The following is a 23331-nucleotide window of genomic DNA, read 5'->3' on the forward strand; positions in this document are numbered from 1 at the left end:
GGGGTCCCTTGAGTTGGGCCTTGGGTCTTAGCATCCCTCCTGCCCCTACAGCTAGGCTTCCACCTGTGCCTTGTGGGCTGGCTGGCCAACGGCTCGGCTGCCCACCCCGTCGTTTTCCCTGCGGCAGACTGTGGTGATGGTCAGGTGGGCGTGGTCAGCCTGGGTGCCCGGAAGGACCTGTCGGAGTGCTGGGATGCTTACTGCTATCGAGTGCAAGGTGCAACCACCCCACCAAACCCCACTCCCTGGCTCTGCCCTATTTCCACCGATCCACCAACCCACTGACCCACCTTTCCCACAGACGTGTCCTGCCACTGCCGTGATGGCTTTGTGGGTGATGGGACCAGCGTGTGCAACGGGAAGCTGCTTGACATACTGGCCACCACTGCCAACTTCTCCACCTTCTATGGGGTGTGCAGGGGTGCAACCTCAGGACTGGGGTGTGGGGTAGCTGGGATCCCTGGGAAGGGAGCCCGTCCACAGACCTGTCTCCTCACCCTCCCAGATGCTGCTGGGCTATGCTAATGCCACCCCGCGGGGTCTCGACTTCCTGGACTTCTTGGACGATGAGCTCACCTATAAGACACTCTTTGTCCCTGTCAATGAAGGCTTTATGGACAACATGGTAACTAGCACGGGGGCATGGGCAGAGCAGGGCCAACTCTGCTCCCTCTGGCTGGCCCAGGCCAACAGGCCTTGCTTTGCCTACAGACACTGAGTGGCCCAGACCTGGAGCTGCATGCCTCCAACACCACCTTCCTGAGCACCAATGCCAGCCAGGGTACCTTGCTCCCCACCCACTCAGGCCTCTGCCTCATCATCAGTGACGTGGGCCCGGACAACAGTTCTTGGGCCCCTGTGGTGAGTTTGGCTGCTGCCCTTCCCCTGCTGGCCCTAGCCCTCCCTCACCTATTGAGCCTGACTCTGGTCTTCCTACAGGCCCCAGGGGCAGTTGTGGTGAGCCGTGTCATCGTGTGGGACATCATGGCCTTTAATGGCATCATCCACACTCTTGCCAGCCCCCTCCTGGCACCCCCACAGCCTGTGAGTTGGCAGCGGGGGTGTGATGGTTAGGCAGAGCTGCGAAGGGCGAGGGGACAGCTCTTGCCAGGTCCTTGATGCTCTCCCTGTTTGCAGCGGGCATTGGCGGCACCTGAGGCCCCACCTGTGGCAGTAGGTGCAGGGGCTGTGGTAGCTGCTGGAGCACTGCTGGGCCTGGTGGTAGGAGCCCTTTACCTCCGTGCCCGAGGCAAGGCCACAGGCTTTGGCTTCTCTGCCTTCCAGGTAGGGTTGGGTTGGGGGTTGGTGGGGGTCTGGGTCCATTGATCTTGCTGGTGGCCTCTTACCACTTACCTCTCTTCTCAGGCGGAAGGTGATGCTGATGATGACTTCTCCCCGTGGCAGGAAGGGACCAGCCCAACCCTGGTCTCTGTCCCCAACCCGGTCTTTGGCAGCCATGATACCTTTTGTGAGCCCTTCGATGTGAGTGTAGGGGGCTGGGGGCCTGGGGAAGTGGGTCCAGGACCTGGTCTTTGCCCAGCCACAAATGGTCCTCTCCCCAGGACTCGCTCCTGGAGGAGGACTTCCCCGACACGCAGAGGATCCTTGCGGTAAAGTGACGTGGCTGGGGCTGAAGCAGAGGCACAAGCAGGAGGGAGACCACTTTTATTGCTTATCTGGACAGATGCCCCGAGTGGGCGGGGCAAGAGGGGCTGGGGCCTATTCGGACAATAAAGGTGCCCTCAGCGGATGTGGGCCATGTCGCCGAGGAAGGGTGTCTTCATGCAGCCGGTGCAGAGCTGGTCCATCCAGAGAGGCGCCTCGTGCTGCAAGGGTGTGCGCCGTGGGTAGAAGGTGAAGTCCACACGGTAGTTGAGCAGGCAGCTAAGGGAGGCCATGTAGAGGTCGGAGAAGCGCACGAGGCGCCGTGAGAAGTAGGTGGGGTTGTGGAAGGTGCGGAAGATGCTCCCAAACTGAGCGTTGAACAGGGCTTTGGTGATGCACCTGGGGAGGGAGACAAGGAGCACTCGAGGGGGGACACAGGAGGGGGCTGGGCCAGGACTCCTGCCCTGGCCCCATGCTGCTCACCTCAGCTCCTGCCGCTCCTTCATCCAGGCAGCCAGCACCTGCCGCGACTCAGCATCCTGGTAGGTCTGGAGGAGACAAGGTGTGCACTGGGTGTGTGTGCCCAGGTGACAGCCCCGGCCCCTCCCCCAGGAGGTTCCCGACACCCCCGCACCTGCATGCGCTCCAGCAACCCCGTGAGAGCCTGCTGCCACGTCAGCGAGTGCATGTACTGCTCCGTGTTGATGATGCGGATCTCACGCTCCAGCTCGGGGATGATGGCACCTGTGCGCCAGCCATGCCGCAGCATGAGATCCTAGTGGGCGGGGTGGAGGACAGCGTTTAGTGACAGCTAGGAGGGCGCCCTCCCCTCTGTGGCCCAGGCCTTCCCCCCTCACCGCCAGGTCACTGTAGAGGTGGTCTCCGAAGTACAGCACACGGGGGCCGCGCCATTCCGTCAGGCGCAGGAAGTCAAACAGGTTTCCCTGGGGAGAAGTGGGGGGATACTGCTGAGCCCAGTGTGCCGAGGGAGCTCCCATTGGGCTGCCAGAACTACTACTTGTTCTCCACCAGTCCTCCCAAATCCCCAAAGGCTGCAAGGCCTCTCTAGCCAGATGCTGGGCTGCCCCTTCCCGTGGCCTTGCTGTCTCCTCTGGGCTCTGGCCCTTGCCACCTCCCCCTCAGACTCAGTAAGGGGGTCTGCCTGCCGCAGGAAGGTCTCCTGTAGGCCTGGCATGGTGCCCTGTGCCTTGAGGGCCTCTGCTCCCTGTAGCCCTCAGTCCGCTCTTTGTGGGAAACAAATTGCAGCAGCAACCACAGCCCTGAGGTCCTTCCCAGCCTCTCAGCCTGAGCCCAGAGGGACCCAGCAGACCACTGGCAGACCTCACTGTGAGGCTGTCTGCCCCTCCTGCTCCAAAGCCGGAGAAAAGATGAAAATACTCAGCCAGGCTCAAATACAACAGAGGAAGCTCACAGGGGAGCAGAAACTGGGGGCAGGATGTGCCTCCAGAGCAGGAAGTGCAGCAGCCACCGGGGCAGAAGCCCACACCGCAAAAATGAGCATTTACACTCGGCAAAAAGGAGTTACTAGAACAGTCTGTGCATGTAAGAGGCCCAGGAAGATGAAAGCCCTGGGGGAAACGGGTGGTTGTGAAAGGCTTAATTGTTGAAATAAGCTCAAGTGGGGAGGCTGAGGAGCAGGGGACCCCGCTAAAGAGGGAAGTACGAGTGGGCAGAGGCTGAGGATGTGCCCTGAACCAAGAGGAAGAATCTTGAGGTGCAGGTGCCGAGTTAGGCAGGATGGAGCCTGAGGTTCCAGCAACAGGAGACAGAGGAGGAGGGAGAAAGAGCAAAGAAAGACGAGAACCAGGCAGGATCCAACACACACACATACAAAATGGAATTTCAGAACATCAGGCATAAAGTCAAGTCTAAAAGCTGCGAAGGAAGAAAAAGTCATGTTCCCCACCCCCTCAGGCTCAGCCAAGATGCCAAGACAAAGGAGACTGTCACCCTCAGAGCCAAGGGGAAGAACCTGGGCCCGAGGGGGCCACAGAGAGTTGGGGGCCTGCAGGCTGGGAGGAGCGCCTGCAGGCCAGGCCTCAGCATTGGGTACCCTGAGGCTACTCCCTGTGGCTGCACCCCTGGTCTAACTGCTGGCTTCCTCCCTGCCACAGCCTCTAGAACCCCCACCCTCAAAAGCACAGCTCAGCCAGGATTTCCGCATTCCATCCAGGGCCAAATACCTTAATCACCTCCTGCTCCTAGCCACCCAACCCCCATAGCCCAGTACCAGGCCCCTTCTCATCTTTGTAGCCAGCCAGGAAAAGGGGTCTCCCCAGAGGCCTGTGAGCCCCCCACCAGCCCAGCTTAGGGGCCCCAGGCAGGCTTGACTGGCTGCAGCAGAGTGGTCAGCCCAAGTAATAAAAGGGCCATTTACCGGGCACTTAGCAAATACCTGGCCAGTCTAAGGGCTTTACATCACAACTCAAATAGAGTATTGTACCTCTTTTACAGGTGAGGCAAGCAAGGTACAGAGAGGCCAAGTGACTTGGCCAAGCTCCCTCTGCTATTGGGTAGTGGAGTTGGAATTCAAACGCAGGCAGCCTGACCCAGAGCCCAAGCCCTCAACAATGCCCAGGCATGTGCCCTGAGAGCCATTTCTTGGTAGCCCCTGGATGCAGGGCCATGGTGTGAGGGGACAGACCCACAGCAGATGTGTAGTGGCTGGTCAGGGCACAGAATGCCATGCCACTGCCCCCTCTACAGCCTGGGGCTCTGGTTAGGCCCTGTGGACCCCGTCAGGTGCTACTCCCACCTAGATGGCAGATGGCCCTCACCTGCCGATAGATCTTGCCCTTTTCCAGGCTGGTGATACGGTCCCACTGGAGAGAGCCTTTTTCATCGAGTTTTCTGAAAGGCCTAGGGTGGGGGTAAAGGGCTTGATTTCCAGTCTGGCAGGACCAGGCACCCCCCTACAAAGGACCACCTGCTCACATGGGCCACAAGCCAGCAAGGGGATGTCCCTACCCCAAGCACACAGGGCAGTGAGCGTGTCCCCTGCCTCATTACCCGCCAGGCCCATACTTGCGCCGGTCGGTGAAGAAGCTGGGCTTGTCTGCCTGGACGATGACCACGTCAAAGAGTTGACGCCAGTCGGGACCCACCATGTGCCGCATCCCCTTGTCCCTGGGCAGAGGTGGGGCAGAGGTGGGACAGGCCACCAGGTGGTCTGAGGGAGGCTCCTGGCCTGCCCACCCCCTGCCCGGCACCACCCTGCTCCCTCCTCCCACAGCGGGACGGGGCTCACACAAAGCTGAAAGGACTGTTGGTGATGAGGAACAGCTGTTTCCCATGGGCCACCAGGCGGCTCAGGACGGCGAAGGTCTCATCCCCCCTCAGGATGTACTTCTCTAACAGGGGGAGATGGGTCTGTGAGGGCCAGCGCTGCCTCCTGTCCAGGCAGGCTGAGGCAGCTCCTGTCCACCCTTACCCATGTCCCGCTCGATCCACTGGTACATGAGGCCCTTCACGTGCACATCTCGAATGGCGTCCTGGGGACAGTGGAGGGATGGTGAGGGTGCAGTGGGGCCCAGGAGGGCCTGCCCTGCTGTAGCTGGACTTCACCTTCCCTGCCCCTGAGAGGCAGGACCAACATCCTCACCGTCACATCCTTGTAGAGGTGTGCCTGGTCAAACTCCAGGCCGTGGCCCAGGAAGTAGTCCACCACGCAGGACAGCAGTGCCATCTCTGGCAGCGAGAAGATGTCCATGAACTGCTTGATGGAGGGACCCTGGGAAGGAAGCCACTGCCTCAGCAACCCCTCCAGCCCCACCACCCCAGCCCTGGAGACTAGGGGCTCCGAATCTGCCTTGGGCCACTGGTGGAGGGGCACAGCCTGTCGGTCAGGGCTGGCTCACTGGGGTGTGGACACCACCTCCCAGGAAGCCAGCAGCCACAACGAGATCACTGAACTGGCTGCCCTGGGAGTGACAGGTGGAGTAAGTACCTTGCCATAGAAGCCACTCATCTGGTACAGTGGGATGTGCTGGGTACCCCCATATAGGTCAATCACCTCCTCGTCTGGCACAGGCTGGAGGCCCCTGGGTGGCACACAGACTTCATCAGTCCAGAGTGGTCCTGAGCCCAGGCTGCAGCACAGGGCGGGGAATAGGGGGGAGGCAGGACAGTGTGGATCTGGAACAGCAGGCAGGGGAGGGGGCAGGGCAGAGTCAGCACTGACCTGTAGGCCGTCCCCAGTTGCACATAATGGAAAGCGTCAATCTTCATCAGAAGGCTCTGGGGGCACCAGGGGAGCAGGATGGGTGGGGAGGAAGGAGTCTGCCACTGGCCCTGAGCCAGCCTCTTCCAGCCCCAATGCTGAAGCCCCAGTTGGATGGTACCAAGGGGATCAGGTGCACGCAAAGAAGCTACAGCTTTGAGGCCAAGGGGTTAGACAGATGAGGAGACCCCCCTATAGGGGATGAGGGGCTAAGGAAGTAGCCCCGATATACAACCAGTCAGGAGGGGCCAGGCAAAGTCAGTGGTCTAGGCACTCACCTTCTGAATGTCGTAGTGGAGGCCACGGATGGCAAAGCTAGGGTTGTAGTCATACTTCCGAATCCCCTCTGGGTACTGTCGGCGGAGAGTGGGCCAAGCCTGAGCCAGTGGCACTGCCAGACCTGCTGGCTGGGCAGCTGCCTCAGGGGATCAATTCAGCCATCCGCCCAGGGGAGACCCATGACTCAGCCTAGGGTTAGGCGAAGCTGGGCCCTGCTGGCCTCCAGGGCCTGGGCCCCCTGCCTGGCTAGCCTCACCTTGTAGTGTTCAATCAGGATGTCACGGGCGGCAGTGAAGATCTCTGGGTGCAGCGCGTCTGCATACTGGGCCAGCGTGTAGTCGTAGTCAAAGCCGTAGACCTCGACATCACGGAGGCTGATCTCGTTGTTGGCGTAGATGGCTGCTGGGTTCAGGAGACTGCAGACCTCAGGGGGCAGGAGGTCTAGGGGGAAGGAGTTGCAAGTATGATGAGAATGATGATGTCCTCATGGCAAACAGCAAATGGTTACTGAGCACTTTCCAGGCGCCCAGCCCTGGGAGCCTCATGAAGAACCCCAGGATGGGTACTCTTAGTTCAGTGCTGCAGCTCACCCAACGTGCACCACCTTCTGCAACTGAGGCTCACAGAGAAGTCACTTGCCGAGGGTTAAATGGTTGGGGTAAGGCAGAACTGGCAATGAGCCAAGCCCATGGCTGGAGCTTCTACTTGTGGGTCCCGGCTTACACCATCACCAGCAGCCCACCAGGTACACTGAGCCCAGGCCTCCTCCAGGCTCTCACAGGCTCCACTGGACACATGGCTATGCTCCGACCCTTTCTACCTTGCCTGAAGCTAGGGGTTGGGACTTAGGAACATTATCGGGATAGCGGAATACTGGGTAGCCCCTCCGCTGCTCAGGCCCCCAGCTCTGAGTAGCTGCCACAGCCTGCGGAGTGAAAGCCCTCTAATGGGATTTCAGCTGCCTGCCAGCCCGTGTAACGACATTTGCTGCCTCTAGCCAGGGAACATTGCTAATTAAGACGGGGGGGGGGGGGACGACAGGCGGGACGTGTGACGTCAGGTTCTGGGCCATTACCTAGACTGTTCCCCAGAAGGAGCCACCACAAGCCCCTGGCTGCTCCCGAGGGGCTGAGTGGGACACTGTGCAGAGTGGGCTCTGGGGTCCCAGGGAGGCACATGAGGCTGAGGGGTCCCAGGCTCACCTGCCTTGGTTTCCCCATCTATAGAGTGGGGAAGGTGGATGGAGAAAGGACATGGGCTTTGAGGTCAGAGACCAGACCAAGTCCTCCCTCTCATGGCTGTGACCTCAGGAAAGTCACCTCACCTTTTGGGCCTCAGTTTCCTTGTCTCTAAAGGGGGAACAAAAATTGTACCAACCTACAGAATTACTAAGAGGGTCACATAGAATGTGCTCTGTACAGCATTCTCGCTCTGTACCCACGGCAAATGTTGGAATAATGGGCGATGCACCTCTGGAGCCCATCAATTCCCCGTCCCGGATTTCCCTGCATCACTCAAGGAGCAGGAGTCGCAGGGAGAGAGAGGGGAGCAGACAGGACTAGATGCACAGGGTACTGCCCTGCAGGGGCTCCAGGTGGCCCTATTCCTGAGACCTCTAGGCTGTGGCTCAGGCCCAAACAGTCCAAGCCTTCACAGAATCCATCTCAGCCACAACCAGTCATGATCTCGAAGCCCTTGGCCATGCAGCATGCCTCGTAGCTGCCTGTGCTCAGAGGCAGACGCTCGCTGATGAGCTCCCAAGCTCCAAGCATTCGCCTTGGAGGCCCCCTTGGAACAAGGCTCCTCCCCTACTCCCTTTCCTTTGGAGCCAAGTGCAGGGTGTAGTGTGGGGGAACAGGAGTGGCTGGTTCCTCTGTCAGCCCCAGGCCAACCTAGGCCTGGCAGAGAGCAGCTGCTTCGCAGACTCGTGGGTGCAGACAGAACACTCCTCACTGGGATACACGTGAGACACAGCCAACTTCAGCCCTCCAGGGAGCTGCTTCTGAGATGCCCCTCATCTGGTGTCACTAGGACCCTGGGCCTTGCCTTTCCCATCATCCTGAGTTCCTGGATACCAATTGTGATTCTTGGTACAATGACCAGTAGCCCCCCAGGAGGGGAAGGATTTGCTTGGCAGGGCAGCCTCTTGCTGGCAGAGTTCTGGCCTAGTCCAGGCTTTTGCCTCTGCCCTTGAGGATGTTCCCAGGGATGGACAATTCTCCCAGGAACAACGCAGGATGGGGAAGCAGCCCACAGGGCTTGGCCTCCTGATCTGATATCTGGACCGAGAAAACCATAGCTCTGAGGGCCACAAGGTCTCACTCCCTTCCACAGAGCTGTGGTGGTGCACAGGGCCAGGTGAAGTAGATGTGCCCCAACCTGCACTGGCCTCCCAAGTTCACTGGTCTCACTGTCCAGCCCCTACCCTTCTTTCTCCTCCTCGGCCCCCAGCTCCCACGCCTGCCTGAGGCTCCAGGTTCCAGGGCCAACTCTTCCCATGACAGCCATGAGACTCATTGTGAGTGCCATCCTCCCAGCCACAGCTAGGAGCACTTGCTGGGTGCCTTAGAGGCTCGTGTTGTTCAATCCTCACTCCAATCCTGTGAGGTGGTCACACTTATTCCTGCATCATCTAGAGGAAGAAACTGGGGCTCAGGGAGGTGAAGTCACTTGCTCCAAACCATCCAGCAGTAGGCAATGTGGTTGAGATCTGAATTCAGGCCACCCACCTGCCTTAATCACTCAGCCCCTTGGTGTAGCCTTCCAATGTCACCATGCTGAAGCTGGGGGTGGGGGTGAGAGTGGGCGGCTGGCCTGGAGCAAAGTTTTGCCCACAGGCATTAGCCCAACACATACCTCAGTGCCCAGAATCTCCCCCAGAAAACCCTGACAGAAGGGGAGAGTTAGGACTCAGGGGTGCAAGGCTGGTTTATCCTGGTGCTCACCATGGCATCTTGAAAATGACCTTGCCCCTTTCACATCAAGAGGAGCTTGGGAGTCTCTGTGAAGATCTGAAGATCCAGGTGAGCTTTGAGTGACAAAGCCCAACAGACCTCCCTATTTCCCTCCCCCCACACCTACAGGCAGGCTTCTCAGGCTGCTCTACAGAGGGTCTTCTCTAGGCCCAGAGCAAAAATGTCTCCTTAAATAGCATCCCAGGCTTGTCCCCTCCACTGAGGGTGGGGGGTTGGGGTCCTGACAGAGGCCCAAGGGCTTCAAAACCACCACTCCTCAGGGGTCTTAACTATTCTGCCTTTAGCTTCTCAAGAGATGGGTCCCATCCACCCAGCCCTCGCAGGTCTCCACACAGCTAGAGTGGAAGCTCCCATTCAATCAGTTGGAATCTTCCAGACAGGGCCACTTTGTCTTATCAGACAATGAAAGCTGGTGTCACCCCAGGGGGCTCCTCCAGAAGCTCCCCTGCCCCTTCTTGGCGTGGTTCTTTCTGAGTCATCACCACCACCCTGTGACAGAGGTCCCAGGATAGTGTTTTATGTCATAAGACACTGAGGGTCCCAGAGGGTGAGGCTTGCTGAGCGCCACCCACCTGGTCAGCGATAGGGCCAAGACCTAAACGGCATCTGTCTGCTCCAGAGGCAGGGCCCCGTGAGACCCGTGAACAAACATCAAGTTCGCTCAGCTCTCCGGCCTCACCAGGGCACCCCAGCTTGCCCTCTCTGAGAGGAGGCCTCAGGCCTCCTCAGCCCATTTTACAAGAGAGAGGAGCATAGAGGAGGTTAAGTGCTCTGGCCAAGGATGCAGCAACCCTTCTGGATTCCAGGGGACTGGGGCGTCTTGGTCTCGTTTCTCCAACCAACACCTTCCTCTCCTGGGCTCAGAGCACTCCGGACCTCCAGGGCGCAATCTAGAGGTGTCGGAAAAGTCTAGTGGGTGTCCACTTAGGTCGGGCAGTCCCTAGGAGCCTGTTCCGGCCAGCGCCGCCGGCTGGCTTTACCCTCGGTACTCCCGCCCCAACTGAGGGCCCCTAAGAGAACAAGGGGTTGGGGGCGTTCCCGCCGCGGCGGAAAAACTAGCAAAGGCGGCGGGGGCCCCACATTCCGGCGGCCGCTCCAGGAACCCCGAGCTCCTGCAGACGGAGCGGGGAACAAACCTCCCGCCCGCCCAGCAGAGGCCTCCGGGACGACCCGCTGGAGCCTTTCTCGAAGAGCCGCCGGGCCTTCGGGCTCCAGAGCCTCGGCGAGCTGCACGGGGGCGCTTCCCCCGAAGAGCGGCGCCCGGGACGGCTCGGGGGCGGTGCCCTGGCGCTCTGTCCGTCTGTCCGTCGGCGGCCGCGCGTCTGCCGTCGCGCGGGATACATCCCCTGGCGCCCACTCCGGCTCACCCACCGTGCACCAGCTTCCGCATGTCCTGGTAACGAGCCCATAGGTGCGCGCCAAGCTCGGCGCCGCCGGTGGGCGCCGGGGCGGGCGCGAAGCGCGGAGCACCCGGGCACTGGACGCCGGGACCCGGGGGGCCGCAGCCGGGGCAGGAGGGCGAGGACGAGGCGGCTCGCGGTCCGCCGTGGCCTCCGCAAGGCAGCCAGCGCCGAGCGACCGCCCGCAGCCCCGCACCCGCCATGCCCGCCGCGCGCCGCCCGCGCAGCCCTCGGGCCGTCGGCCGCTCTGCTGCCCTCCTCCTGCCCGCCCGCCACGGTGGCCGCGTGCTCCTCCCCGTGGCCGGCCAATGGGCGCGGCCCGCGGAGCTCGGCTGGCCAATGGGAGCGCCCCTCGGCCCTGGGGGCGGGAGGTCCCAGGACGGGGCGGGGCAGGCTCCCTGGCCCCCTCCCCCCAGTCTCCTGCTCCGCTGGGAAGGAGTGTGCGCCCCTCTCTGGTTGCGTTGGCGGCGATGCCGGGTCCGTCTGTCCCCCATCTGGGAGGTCGGAGGGCCTAAGAACGGCCGTCCCCGAGAGGCTCCGGACGGCCGGGGCGCGGAGAGGAGGGGGCGGGAGCGCAGCAGGTCCACCCCGGCCCCGTAGTCCTCTGTCTCCCCCTGCGTTCCCGGGCCCTCCCGTCCCTTCCCCCATCTCTTGTCCTCCTGACCGCAGATCCTCGGCCCCTCCCCCAAGTCCCCCTGCGGGGGTCCTCTTCCTCGCCTCCGGCCCCTGACTGGCGTTGCCCCCAGACCAGAGGCTGGTCCGTTTCACTAATTTAGCGAATAAAGAGCCTTTTCCGCGCGCTCGCCGGCGCCAGCCCCACGCGGGTTGAGACTCCAGGAGCCGCAGCACAGCCGACGTCCGCTGAAGCAGCCCCTTCTCTCTCCCTGTACCTCACACAGATGACCCGTTTTAACTCGGAGCAGGACGACTGGGCGCTGCAGGGCCGTGGGCCGGGGGTCACTGCGCCTGCCTGGTTCCGACCTCAGCAAATGGCCGCCCCGCCCCGCCCCACTCCTCTCTTCTCTCAGGCCCCTTCTTGAGATGCCGCGGTCTCTTCTAGCACTGTCTCCAGGCTGTCCAACGAAATTCCTCTTTCCTGCTTGGAACCGCTCTCCACCCTCCTTTCTTCTACTCAGATCCGTTTTCTGAGTACACATATGTATCAGGCGGTGCACTGGGCCCTGTGGAGGCCGACCCTGCACCTGTGGGCCCTGTCAGTGGGGGAGCTGGCCAGCTGGACACTGGTTCCGTGGGGTGCTCCCCACGGTGGCCTCGCCAGGTTTAAATCCACTGCACCTTGGTTAAGGACCTACATTGTGCCAGACCCTGGGCCAGGTGCTGGTGCAAGATGGAGGGTGGGCCCGTGGGTGGGTGGCTGTGCCCCCCCTCTCCCCCCAAGGCCCCAGTGAGCTAGGTGGGCACTGCAGACCTGGCCACACGTAAGCCTCGTCTGGGCGGGATATGGGCGCTCTGAGACGTCCAGCTCCCAGAGCTACAAACGGAAAAGGGAGTGAGCGCCAAGCGGGTGTGTGTGCGCGGTTGGGTGGGGTTGGCTCCAGAAGAAGGCAGGTTGGTTATCTGAGCAGCTGCTGGGGGCCTGGCCGCTCAGCGGCAGACCCTACGACCCCTTCCAGGGGCCCTGCTTGCTCTCTCTTCTCCAGCCTGTTTTTGTACGTTATGTGTCCACATCACCAAACTCTCTTATTGGTTCTAAGTTTTCATTTGATTTTTGTAGATTGTCTAATAGTTGTTTCCCCTCTCAAAGATACTCCCCAGTTTTTTTATCCTTAGGTAATGAGGTGACAGTCCCTTACAGACATCTTCAGCAAGCACAGCGATGCAGCCCGAGTAAAGTCGCTGGAGTCAGAGCTCTTCTACCTGGCTTAATTTCTTAACTTCTCAGTTCCCCATCTATAAAAGGAGATGATGAAAATAGAGGCGAGGTTCACTAGGTTCCCGAATACATATAAAAGAGCTAGGGCTCAATAAATCATTATCATCATAATATGATAGCTAATGTTAGTTGATCAGGTACTATGCCCCAGGCATTGTGTTAAGTGCTTTATATTATCTCTCTAAATCCTCACAGCATCAGAGAAAGGTCCCCATTTTGTGGATTAGGGGGTTGAGGCACAAACCACCTAAGGGAAGTATGTGTGCAGCAGGGATGTTGTTTGACAAAGCCCATGCTCTTTAACTATTCTGCAGTTCTGTGATTATTGTGAATAAGGAGATGATGCATAAAAAGCATCTACAAGTCCCTGTATGATGCTAAGTGTCCCATACAAGATAGTTTTCATTAATTTTAGAGTTGTCAAAAGATGCTTACTTAGACTTTTGTTGTGATAAAGTTCAGGTTTCTTTTTTTGTGTGTGTGAGGAAGATCAGCCCTGTGCTAACATCTGCCAATGCTCCTCTTTTTTTTTTTTTATGCTGAGGAAGACTGGCCCTGTGCTAACATCCATGCCCATCTTCCTCCACTTTATATGAGAGGCCGCCACAGCATGGCTTGCCAAGTGGTGCCTCAGTGCCCGCCCCAGTCCGAACCAGGGAACCCTGGGCCGCTGTAGCAGAGCGCGTGCACTTAACCACTTGTGCCACTGGGACGCCCCCTAAAGTTCAGCTTTCAGCGATGCATATCAAATTCTGTTATTTTTAGAAGTCTAGTTACCAATCACGACCCTGAAATAAAAGCAAGGCGTTGCGTAATTGCATTTTAGACTATGGTGTAGTACACGTTTAGTCCATGAGAAAGGGTCGTCACTTCTATGACGACTTGAAGAAAAAACATGGCGGTGGCAGAGCAGGGGGTGCGGCTGCCGACTCTGTACACTAGCCTGCAGCAGGGAGGCGGCGGGGCAGGAACGGGCTAAAACCACGTGGGAGCCCTCGTCCCCTTGGGCAGCCCCGCCTCCAGAGCCGAGGCGCCTGCGCCAGCTCCATCAGGCTGGGCCAGCCTCACAGAGCACGCGCACTTCGCTGCATTCTGATTGGCGGACCCTGGAGCTCAAGCGCTAGACTCCTGAAGGTCTGTGCACGTTTGGCGGGGGCGCAGGCCGCAGGCCTTAGCAAGGACGAGCAGCACGGCTCAGCTTCACACCGGCGCTCCAGTCCAGGGCCTGGGGCAGCTCCCGACGCTTCTGGTTCTGCCGTACCCCTCTCCACGACCTCGGTCGGGCATGTTTTCCAGGGCCCAGGTGAGACGGGTTCTGCAGTGGGTGCCCGGAAAGCAGCGACTTGGCGTCTACAGGTTCCTGCCCTTCTTTTTTGTCCTGGGCGGAACAGTGGAGTGGATCATGATTAAAGTGCGCGTGGGCCAGGAGACCTTCTGTAAGTGAGGGTGCAGCAGCCTCTGTTTCATTTCAGGAAGGCAGGAGGCGGCAAGGGACCCGTTTTCCTGGAGGATATTCTTAGGTTGCAGACCGTTCATTCCACTCAGAGCGATGAATTGCTTTTACCCTGGTCAGAAGGGCAAGTGCAGGTCCATTCGTTGGGCCGTCGAGGCCAGCCCGGGCTCTCCTGTAAGCGGGGCGACAAAGGCACATTGGCGAACAACCTTGAGACCTTCCCTGCACTTTGAGGAGAGGGCACATGGCTCCACTCGGACGCCCTCCACTCAAGCCTGCCCTTCGCCCATGCCGGTGATATTGTTTGGGCCTGAGGAACAGCCTTGCTCACAGCACCGTGTAAGTGGGTGGGATCCTGAGCATTCATGGAAACCCCTGGTAACTGACCAGTTCTCTCTGTACTCTTCAGTCCAAACCCTGGAGGGAGCTGGTCTGCCCGGTTTAGCTGATTACCACTGTCTTTACAGGGCAGTGTCATTGGCACCAGGGCCCAGCATTGTGAAAAAAATGCCTAGCATTGCTTTGTTGAGCACTAGCTCTGGAAAGGCTGGTTCCTCTTCTGGGAAGACTTCCCCAACCCCTGGCCCTTTCTGCTTTGTCCCTCTCCAGAAACACTGTATCACTTGTGAATTGCCAACCTTCATTAAAAATATTGTTACGTTAGTGCTTTCTAAAGATACTTAGTTCTTCTGTTCATCCATTCATCAATATTTAATGAGCACTGATGAGAGGATATAATGAAAAAGGCAGAGGGTCCCCCACCCCAGAAGAGCTCTAATGAGAGAGACAGACGTAAAGACGGTTACTATTGTGATCAGTGTTGTGAGGGGAATGTTGGGGGAGCATGGGAGTTTGAGGTGAGGCACCACAATTGTACTAGATGGTGCAGGGAAAGCTTCCTGGAGGAGTTACCATGTCAGGTAGGACCTGAAGATGGAGTGTCAGCCAGATGAGGGGAACATTTGTGGAGCTGAAAGTGTCTTGTGCCAGGGGTAAGAGCAGACATGGGGGCCTTGGTGTGAAAGTATGCTGTGTTTGAGTGACTGAAGCAGGTGAGCAGATTGAGGGATGAAGTGGTTAGAGAGCTGCCTGCAGGGCCACAAAAGGGCTGGAGAACAAAGTGTGCCCCAAAGGATTGAAGGGTTTTAAATGGCAGCAAATTACTACATGTGGAGAATGGCTTCTTGTGGAGAGGAGATTGTCAAGAACACTTAGGCTATGTGGTTGTCCAGGTTTGAGATGGTGGCCTGGTCTAGGGTGGGGACAGAAGGGAGGCCAAGAAGTGGGTAGAGTTGAGAGACACCCCAGAGATAGCACTGGCATGGCTTGGTGATTGAGTAGATTCAGATGAGGAGTGGAGGCTTCTGGCAGGACAGCTGGGGCAGGGGGAACACAGGCAGGACAATCCTGGGCTCCATTTTGGACATGCTGAGGTGGAGATGGTTATACAGATCTGAAGCTCAGGAGGCAGATCTGGGCCGCAGATCTGGGTTTGTGGGTCATTCACAAGCAGATTGTGATGAAAGTCAGAGTCAAACCCCAACATCTTAAGGGTGACTGAGAGGGGTCAAAAAGGCCAGGAGAGTTTGTTATCACAGAAGACGAGGTTCAGGAAGTTTGACTATGTGAATAGGAGGTAAGCCCCCTCTCCCACACCAGGAGAGACTTGAAGATTTGCAAATGCGAATCAGGAAAGAGCGGGTAGAGAGGCTGGAGACACCTTGGCCCCTGAGAAGGTGGGAGAGGATGGGATTAGAGCAGGGCTGTAGGAGTGGCCCTTGGAAGTTAGCTAGAAGAGTTCTTTACTGATGACTTTTTTCTGAAGAAAGAGTTCATGGCCATTTGGGGGTTGGTGAAGAAGGGTCAGGGTCATGGCTGAGGAAACAGGATTGTCAGGCATCACAGTGGACCCAGTTAGACGCATCAGCTGGCCCCACAGTGCAAAGCAAGCAGAGTGAGGCAAGAAAAAGGAAGGAAGTTGGGTTAATCTGTAGTGGGGGTGTTGAAGGTGTGTCAAGAAGTTGATGTTGACAAAAAGGGAATTTCAGCTGGTTTGGGCAGGGGCCAAGGGCCTGAGGAAGAAGTTGGTAGAGGTCCAAGGACAGAAGGGCTAGAAAGGTAGTAGAGGTTGTGGTCAGAGCAGAATGAATTTATTGCTTCAGAGGAACACTGCAAGTAGATGGCAGAAGTTGACTGGAGAAGTCAGGGAGGTGAAGGTGACTGGTGCTTTATCCCTGTAGGGAATGGTGTTGCCTGGGAAGATGGAGCCTGAACTAGATGCCAGCATTTTCAGTGATTGAAGGCGAGTGATGGAGAGCAGGTGCCGGTGCAGAGATGGTGGCAAATGGATAAGCCCCAAAGGAACAGGGTGGAGAAACAGTAGTCTGGAAAAGCAGCAGCTGAGAACAAGGAAGCTGACCTTACCTCCCCACCCTGAGTTCCTGGGTGTGGGAGGGGGAGCAGCAGAGAGCTACAGGGCAAGAAGTGCCTTTGAGGGGCCAGGTTTCAGTTAAGAAGGATGATTTCAGAGAGAACAGAAATTGTGGGGGAAAAGGAAGTGAGGAAAGTCCTAACATATTGCTAAGAGGTATGCTAGGACATGATCCTATCTTTGTAGACACCGACTCTTACCCTGCTATTGAAGTCCAGAACTCCATTAATATAGTCCTCACTTTACTTGTTTTGTTTTAAATTAAGTTTATTTTGGCATTGAGTTAAACATTACTGTTGAGATTTCAGAAACAGGTGACAGACATAGACTACTGGTTCAACTACTCTGATGAGTATTTTTAATTCCTCAGTTTCTTAAAAATCTAAGTAAAATTTTTGTTTGATACAGATGATGTCTACCGTAGAAAAGCCTCAGAAAGACAATATCAGAGAAGGCTGGAAGATGCATCAGAGACTGAACTTCAGCAATCAATAAAGTGAATATGAAATTTTACTACTGGTTTCAATTCCTTTAAAAATGTACTTTTCAGATCTCTTGTTCTTCTCACAGAACTGCCTTTACAAAGAATTTTTATAGTTTTCCTGTCTGCTTGAATACTTCCCAAGTCACTGTTGAACAGCACTTGTGGGAAAACTATTTCCTCCTAACACACACCTACCCATTGAGTCTAGTCCATGAAATATTTCTTAAACAATTCAAAGATCAATCAGGATGCTTTTCAGTGCAGTCTACACTGTGAAGTTCTTTGTTTTAGGCAACAAAAGATAACCGTATCAACTTTTTGGGCAGAATTCAGATTTAATCATGGACATAAAAGATCTCTATTGTAAGATCATTTAAACCAGGATATTTATGCAGATTACATTTCTGCCAGCCACCAATTTGTAAACATTTTGCTAGGTTGGTGGGAATTCCTGACTGACCACACATTACTCACGTTAAGTGCTCTTGTGAACAGAAATAACCCCTTCCCTTGCCTGGCTCCACTAACATACAAGGGCTGGACCTTCATGAGGACTAAGGGTGGTGGGGGCGACAGGCCTCACACCTGTCTACGATGAAGATAAAGCTTTCATCTAGCTGCTAAAGATAAAGACACTGCTCCTTGCCTAAGAAAGTGAAACTTCACAGTGTAAAGCAACCAGAGACCTCAGCTAAATCAGAGGCTCAGTGTAGTGGGAGAGATTCTGCAATCTGACCAAGAATAAGTTTGGGTCAGCTGGTAGAAAAGGTAAAGGTATCTTTCTATGCTTGGATAACCACGTCCTACATCTTTCCAAACAAGAAAATATCTACATATTAAACACTAAGTTTCAAAATGATTTCTAACTATGGCTCATGAACAGAGAAGCAGATGCTTAAAGCCACAGGGTATCCTCAAGTTAATGATCTCTGCCACAAATATGTCTGAATTTTTCTAGGGCTTTTTTCTAATATGTTAGTCCATTTATGTTAGAACCAATTCAGCATAAAGAGCCACTGACTTGTCAGATCTCATTAAAGCACTACCTACAGCAAGCTCAGGTCACTGCTCAGAGATGGCTTGTGTGTGAAGAGCAGTGAAGACCAACAGCACCAGGGAAAGTTGCGTCCCCTAAAGAGTTCCTGGTGAACCTAACCTCGTAGGCATTTTAGTGATGAGACTGCTGCATAAGAAATTAAAACTGTGGTATGATTCTCTCAATTATGTGGCGTATTCCATATGTTACCCCCATCCCCAGTTTTAGAGTATTTGATATATATGGAGAATTTAGTAATGTTTGATACATATAGAGAATATGTAACATACACAACTTTTACAAGGAATAGTTGTAAATGCTAATAAAACCATCAGCTAACTTCTGTGTCTGCTGTGGGTTCCCTCCCTGGCCCACCCCCACCTCCACCGCAGAGAGAATCACTAGCCTCAAATTTGTGTTAACCCTCCCTAGAGTTTTCTTCTCCTTTTTCAAAATATATAGAGAAACTGCTGACTTATTGAAGGACAACAAACCTTTGAAGATGACAGGACAATGTCTGACTTAAAGACAAATGAGTAGCACGGCAATTTTTGTATTAAATTGACACTTTAGAGCACATTAGTTTGGATGCTATAGAGTAAGAACTAATCTTTGTTAACCAAGGTGCAAGCTTTTCAACTTTGCTTTGAAAAAATTTTAACCCTCCTGCTAAAGAATATGACTCTACCCTACTCATCAAACACTGGAACTATTTAAAGGAACTTAATAATTTAAAGTGAAAAGAACCGTAATATTCCTATAGGCTGATTACAGAACTGCAGTGCCCCCTAGTGTGAACTAAAAGGCAAAACATAATTTCAAAAACCACAGTACTGGGGCCGGCCCGGTGGCGCAAGCGGTTGGGTGCGCGCACTCCGCTGCAGTGGCCCGGGGTTTGCCGGTTCAGATCCTGGGCGCACACCGATGCACCGCTTGGCAAGCCATGCTGTGGTGGCATCCCATATGAAGTGGAGGAAGATGGGCATGGATGTTAGCCCACGGCCGGTCTTCCTCAGCAAAAAGAGGATTGGCAGGTGTTAGCTCAGGGCCGATCTTCCTCACCAAAAAAAAACACAGTACTTATTCTAGAATGACCAAAATCTAATTAGCATTTATTGCTAGAAGTCTCCCTCCACTGTAGCGTTGGGGAAAGAACGTGGACTTTGGAGCTTCACTAATTTATCTGAACTGATAGGGAAAGTACCTACGTTAGGTGCACAGTACATACTCAGTAAGCAAGGGCTGTCTTTGTTCATCTAGCAGTCCTATTTTGAAAGTCTTACCTAAATCTCTGATGTTATAACTTAATCACTTAACTTTCTCTATTTTTGTAAGTCTGAATTTTTCACACTGTTACCTGTCTTTAAAAAAATATATACTCGGACGATGGTGTTTTCCAAAGCAATTTCTCTCCTAGTAAAGCAGTATCAGTTTTTAGTCTTCACACATGTGTACTAAATTTGGAATTTCTTGCCACACTTACGTGCAATCCACAAAATGTGAATACCACATCTATTTTGGGGATAGAAATAGTTCTGTTAATGTGTTCAGTTCTCAACTTTCACTCAGCTGACCTAGCACACTTCCAAACTAAAAAGGAACAGAGTAATACTTAGCAGTATTTGTTTGCTCATAGTGTTTTCAGCTGGAATGTTTAACTATATATCAACAATTATTCAAAATATGCTCATGAGCATAGATGGCAGTACAGCCCTAAACTCTTAGAAGAACAGAACCACAGGGATTTGCAAAGTGATATTAGAGGAAAACAGTTGGTTGATTTTACCAACACTTTCTATTAAAAGTGTGGTTATGCTTTAAGAGCTTATAAGCATGTTAAAGACATATCTGGGCCACTTGTCTCTTCTGGCCACAGAGAGCTGACTATCTGAAATGGGTTGCACTCCTTTATGACACAGGACATGCTTTTCTTACCTTCCGCCATCAGTAACTCTCCAATTTTAACTTCAACCTGCATTTCTGCCCATGCTGAAGACATGTTAGGAATTCCTTGACTGCCAGCCTGAGAGGCTTGACGTGGGGCACGTCAGGCTGCAGTCTGACTACATTCAGCCTCTTTGTTAATACAGCCTGAGCCCTAAACCAGGGTCTGGACACTGACTTTTGCCTCTACCTGAGGAGCTCTCTTCCCTTAAATTGGCAGCCGTATCCCTCTGAGCATAAAATCAGGGCTTGCAGGAATTAAATCGGCTTGAAACTAACATCTGACACAAGCTTTAACAGAACAACCAAACCTGGTTAATCCAAATCACTTTGCAAACTCCATTTTTATTTGGATTAAAAAGCTTTAGATGAACAAACATATGATACATACATGTTATAAGACTAGTTACCACTAAAACCTCCTTTGATACAGAAATTAGAATAAACCAAGTTTTAATCAGGTCTGAAAATGTTCAAGCTCAAAAGTCAACAACGCCAATTTGGAGATTTTACACAAAGAAGCATCCCCTCTCAATTCTTCCTCATAGGAAGAGAAGGGTGGGTTCAAAAACAAAGCAATTCAAGACCTTTTAAATCAGTTGGCTGACATACTATTTTAAACCTATAGGTTTTTCCCCCCACATAAACAAAATTCTTTTCCACATGAACTTACATTTTGAAAACATTCAGGCCATTATACTTTCTAAGCCATATCACTACAGTTCTTAAAACTCATGAAAAAAAGATGTATAGTTCACTTGTACTTTCTTAAGTCAGGACTTTTTGTTTGTTTTGGTTTTTCTTTTTTGGAAGATGGCTGACCTCAAATCTTATATCCTAAATATTGATTGATATTCTCCAAGTTAATATACAGAAAGACATGATTCTAAAATAAATACATAGTTTTTTTTTTTTTAAACTTAATTTAAATTTAAACTTAATTAGGGCCTGCCTAGTGGTCCCCTGGCCCAGCTCTGCACTGCCTTAGAAAGCCCCTTGCTGGATCTGTGGTTCCTACAGCACCTCTAGACACTGCGAAGGAGCCCAGAGGAGGAGTGCTCTGGCTTCTAATGCCCCACATAGCCCACAGTGAAGAGTTTTTAGAGGCTTCCCAAAGTAGTCTCATGCAGACTTTAAAAAGGGAAATAAAATGGGTGCATGAAATAAATAAATAACTTAACCAAAATTAAACTTCAGGTTCTTTGGTGTAATTCAAGGATGTCTAGAAATAAAATAATCTGATTGTATTATACAGTTCATGATGATTCAATGGCCCAAATAACCAGGAATTGAAGTTTTCTTTATCTGATTTAGTTTAACAATAAGGTATTGATATAGTACTGTAATACATTTTTTAAATTCAGAATTATTTAAAATACTTGATGCAAACTGAGATCCAGTGGTTGACTACAGGCAATTCAGTTACAAGGGCCTCCCGTATTTAAAGTATCTGATACAAGAGACTTTTTTCCATTCTATACTCTTTTGTCCCCATGATTTAGTAAGGATGGTAATTAAATATCCAGGTATTGATTCATACCAGATTAAAAGAAAAAAAGTATCCTCGGAGAGTCACTCTCTCAACTTTCACATAGCAGTGGATGCTCCACCACAATAACCACCTTATTACAATAAAGCAGGTTTCAAAAATGCCAAGTGAAACACTGTTCCGTGTTTGATGCTTTCTACCTATCTGAGCATCATACACTGCCCTCAAAATGTTTATTCTAGAGTCATATGGAGAGACAGGGTCATCAAACCAAGTGTTTGGGATGTGTAATGGTCTTTTTAGTGAGCAATTTCTTAAATTATGATTCCTTTCTCCTGAAATTCAAAAGCACAAGCTAAATTTAAAAAAATATTTCAGAAAGTCTTAAATTTCTGGTTAAGAATTACAACTTTAACTTAGAAGAAAAAAAATGCCACATCTGAAAAGGAAATAAAAAATACTAAAACATATTTGCATATGTAGGCAATGTACCCTTTTACAGTTATGCTTCTGACACAGTTCACATAGAGTTATGCACTCCCTTCCCATGTTAGGTTTGGTGTTATGTTTAAAAATAAATTACCTCCATGCACACCTCAATGCTTTCTTCAAGATGAACTTCAATGCTTTCCAATGTTAAGAGATTTAAAATTTTAAATCATCTAACATATATAGGCATAAATTGTGAATTCATTATAAATAGATCAAAAGTACCCTTAAACTTACCTGCCAAGACTAAATATAATTCAGGGTTGTGCACATGTTCTGCAAAAATAACTGACACCATAGATATCTAACTCAGCACAGAAAAAGTGATCTCTCCCTCCAGTTGTCCGGGAGATTCACTAGCTGCAGAAGGATGCACAGCACTGACTTCAGATTTCTGGAGCGAGCTTCTGAGTTAATAGAGCAAATGTGCCACGTCTGCCAAACATCTATAACCTAAACAACCTTTCACTTTACCTGTAAGAAACAGTTTTGCGAAAGTGGCTTAAGACATTCAAGCACATAAAACAGACACAAGCACACGCCCCTCTCTGAGATGTAAACTAGTACCAACTTCACATTTCATTGTCAACTTAAACTCATCTGTAAACTCGTGTGTGTATTTTTTTTTTCATTTTGTTTGTTCTTTTATAAAAACAAAAAACAAAAAACAAAAAACCCAAAAACAAAAAACAAAAACCCCAAGCCAAGACAAAACCTTTGATGGTTTCAGTTCCATGGCAACAAGTAAAAAGATAAAACTCCAAGTGTACATATACAACCAATTATGAAACTGGTTTTAAACGAAGGAAACATATGCAAAAAAATCTTTGTGTATTTGATAAAGTCAACTTAATATAACAAAAACAAATTGAAATAGCTTATTAAAAGTGTCCTCATATAAAAATGGCCTTGTGATGTACAGTAAAATGCAATAAAAATTATCATCTTTTGTTCCTCCCCCCACCCCCAGTAACTAAAATGGCTACTGTTCCACAAAACTCTTTATGCTTCTATAAAAGAAACGTAACTGATGTGATTAAAGGTTTTCTAGATTGTATGCTTGGCGAATGTTTAGAGTGTCTCGGAGCATCAAATCCCGAAGGCGCCAGAGGGCATCTGCCATGGTGGTGTGGGCCCCTTTACTTTTCAGCCAGTGAGAGGGTAGGCGGCTCTCCTGTTCTTTCGACAAATGGACATCACGTCTTCGAGCTGAAAATTCAAGTGCAGACAGAGAAATATAAAAAGGAATTTTAAGGTAAATTTTCCCTCAGTCCTAAGGTCTGATAGATTTATTAAAACATAAAACACTTATTATTTATTAAATATTATGAATTTTAACTCTGCAGAATATTTCCAAGCAAATTTCTTATATCATTTTATTAGGCATCTCGGTTTTTACAAAACTACTTCAGCCAAGGATGTCTCGTTGTTTTATGCTTTGTATTTTAGAAATTATCTAATATATAATAATAACTTCACAAAAGAGCTGCACAATATAAAGTAATTCTCTACTAGAATGGGAACACAAGAGTTGCACAAACACTTAAAAGATCTGATCATTAATATTTTGTTGTAGGCACTCCTGATATTTAATAATTACTTCAATGTTAAC

The 23331-nt window shown here is 52.1% G+C and overlaps 4 protein-coding genes across 39 annotated transcripts in view; 2 read left to right on the forward strand and 2 right to left on the reverse strand.

Annotated features, from left to right (window-relative positions):
• STAB1 (stabilin 1) overlaps nt 1-1643 on the forward strand; it is a 28069-nt gene extending 26426 nt beyond the window's left edge. For 7 of the 8 annotated variants that reach the window (XM_058560498.1, XM_058560535.1, XM_058560518.1 and 4 more), the window contains 8 exons: nt 52-217; nt 302-411; nt 506-625; nt 712-861; nt 940-1044; nt 1138-1284; nt 1366-1482; nt 1563-1643. In XM_058560498.1, the coding sequence (XP_058416481.1) occupies nt 52-217; nt 302-411; nt 506-625; nt 712-861; nt 940-1044; nt 1138-1284; nt 1366-1482; nt 1563-1619 (972 nt within the window). In that variant the 3' untranslated portion in view covers nt 1620-1643. Of the gene's footprint in view, nt 1-51; nt 218-301; nt 412-505; nt 626-711; nt 862-939; nt 1045-1137; nt 1285-1365; nt 1483-1562 lie in introns of those variants that run through there. The other variant, XM_058560544.1, reaches the window with a different exon arrangement.
• A 5-nt stretch (nt 1644-1648) lies between these two features.
• On the reverse strand, nt 1649-10722 carry NT5DC2 (5'-nucleotidase domain containing 2). 5 transcript variants are annotated; one of them, XM_058560593.1, is made up of 14 exons: nt 10471-10722; nt 6381-6565; nt 6124-6198; nt 5807-5862; nt 5639-5714; nt 5228-5356; nt 5057-5117; nt 4874-4976; nt 4651-4752; nt 4404-4485; nt 2463-2549; nt 2240-2380; nt 2089-2153; nt 1649-2004 (listed from the first exon to the last, which is right to left on the reverse strand). In XM_058560593.1, exons 1-14 carry the CDS (start codon nt 10700-10702, stop codon nt 1743-1745), a joined length of 1656 nt encoding a protein of 551 aa, XP_058416576.1. In that variant the 5' UTR covers nt 10703-10722; the 3' UTR covers nt 1649-1742. The 5 variants fall into 5 exon arrangements, with proteins under 5 accessions (XP_058416576.1, XP_058416594.1, XP_058416560.1 ...); XM_058560611.1 differs by having other exon boundaries at nt 1649-1884; nt 5573-5714; nt 10471-10721; XM_058560577.1 differs by having other exon boundaries at nt 5573-5714; nt 10471-10721.
• A 92-nt stretch (nt 10723-10814) lies between these two features.
• Nucleotides 10815-16790, forward strand: LOC131417331 (ubiquinol-cytochrome-c reductase complex assembly factor 5). 6 transcript variants are annotated; one of them, XR_009222707.1, is made up of 3 exons: nt 13461-13696; nt 13870-14185; nt 16686-16790. XR_009222707.1 is itself a non-coding variant. In XM_058560624.1 (2 exons), the coding sequence occupies exons 1-2, from the start codon at nt 13679-13681 to the stop codon at nt 16775-16777; spliced, it is 243 nt and encodes an 80-aa protein (XP_058416607.1). In that variant the 5' UTR covers nt 13437-13678; the 3' UTR covers nt 16778-16790. The 6 variants fall into 6 exon arrangements, 1 of the variants encoding a protein (XP_058416607.1); XR_009222706.1 differs by having other exon boundaries at nt 13465-13696; nt 13866-14185; XR_009222709.1 differs by having other exon boundaries at nt 13680-13749; nt 13866-14185.
• A 5743-nt stretch (nt 16791-22533) lies between these two features.
• PBRM1 (polybromo 1) overlaps nt 22534-23331 on the reverse strand; it is a 119089-nt gene continuing 118291 nt past the window's right edge. For all 20 annotated transcript variants that reach the window (XM_058560716.1, XM_058560707.1, XM_058560670.1 and 17 more), the window contains one exon: nt 22534-22928. In XM_058560716.1, coding sequence (XP_058416699.1) covers nt 22756-22928 — 173 coding nt within the window. In that variant the 3' untranslated portion in view covers nt 22534-22755. The remainder of the gene's footprint in view (nt 22929-23331) is intronic.

Source organism: Diceros bicornis, chromosome 2, assembly GCF_020826845.1.
Source record: "Diceros bicornis minor isolate mBicDic1 chromosome 2, mDicBic1.mat.cur, whole genome shotgun sequence".
NCBI classification, from domain to species: domain Eukaryota; kingdom Metazoa; phylum Chordata; class Mammalia; order Perissodactyla; family Rhinocerotidae; genus Diceros; species Diceros bicornis.

Bases quoted from the DNA above. Each gene is read 5' to 3' on its own strand.
- LOC131417331 (XM_058560624.1), top strand. From the start codon at position 13,679: ATGTTTTCCAGGGCCCAGGTGAGACGGGTTCTGCAGTGGGTGCCCGGA. The intron at 13,830-16,685 runs GTAAGTGAGGGT...TGTTTGATACAG, and splicing joins CGTGGGCCAGGAGACCTTCT to ATGATGTCTACCGTAGAAAA.
- NT5DC2 (XM_058560577.1), bottom strand. From the start codon at position 10,702: ATGGCGGGTGCGGGGCTGCGGGCGGTCGCTCGGCGCTGGCTGCCTTGC. The intron at 5,715-5,806 runs GTCAGTGCTGAC...CCTGTGCTGCAG, and splicing joins CAACTGGGGACGGCCTACAG to CCTGGGCTCAGGACCACTCT. The intron at 2,550-4,403 runs GTGAGGGCCATC...ACTTCTCCCCAG, and splicing joins AGGGCAAGATCTATCGGCAG to GGAAACCTGTTTGACTTCCT.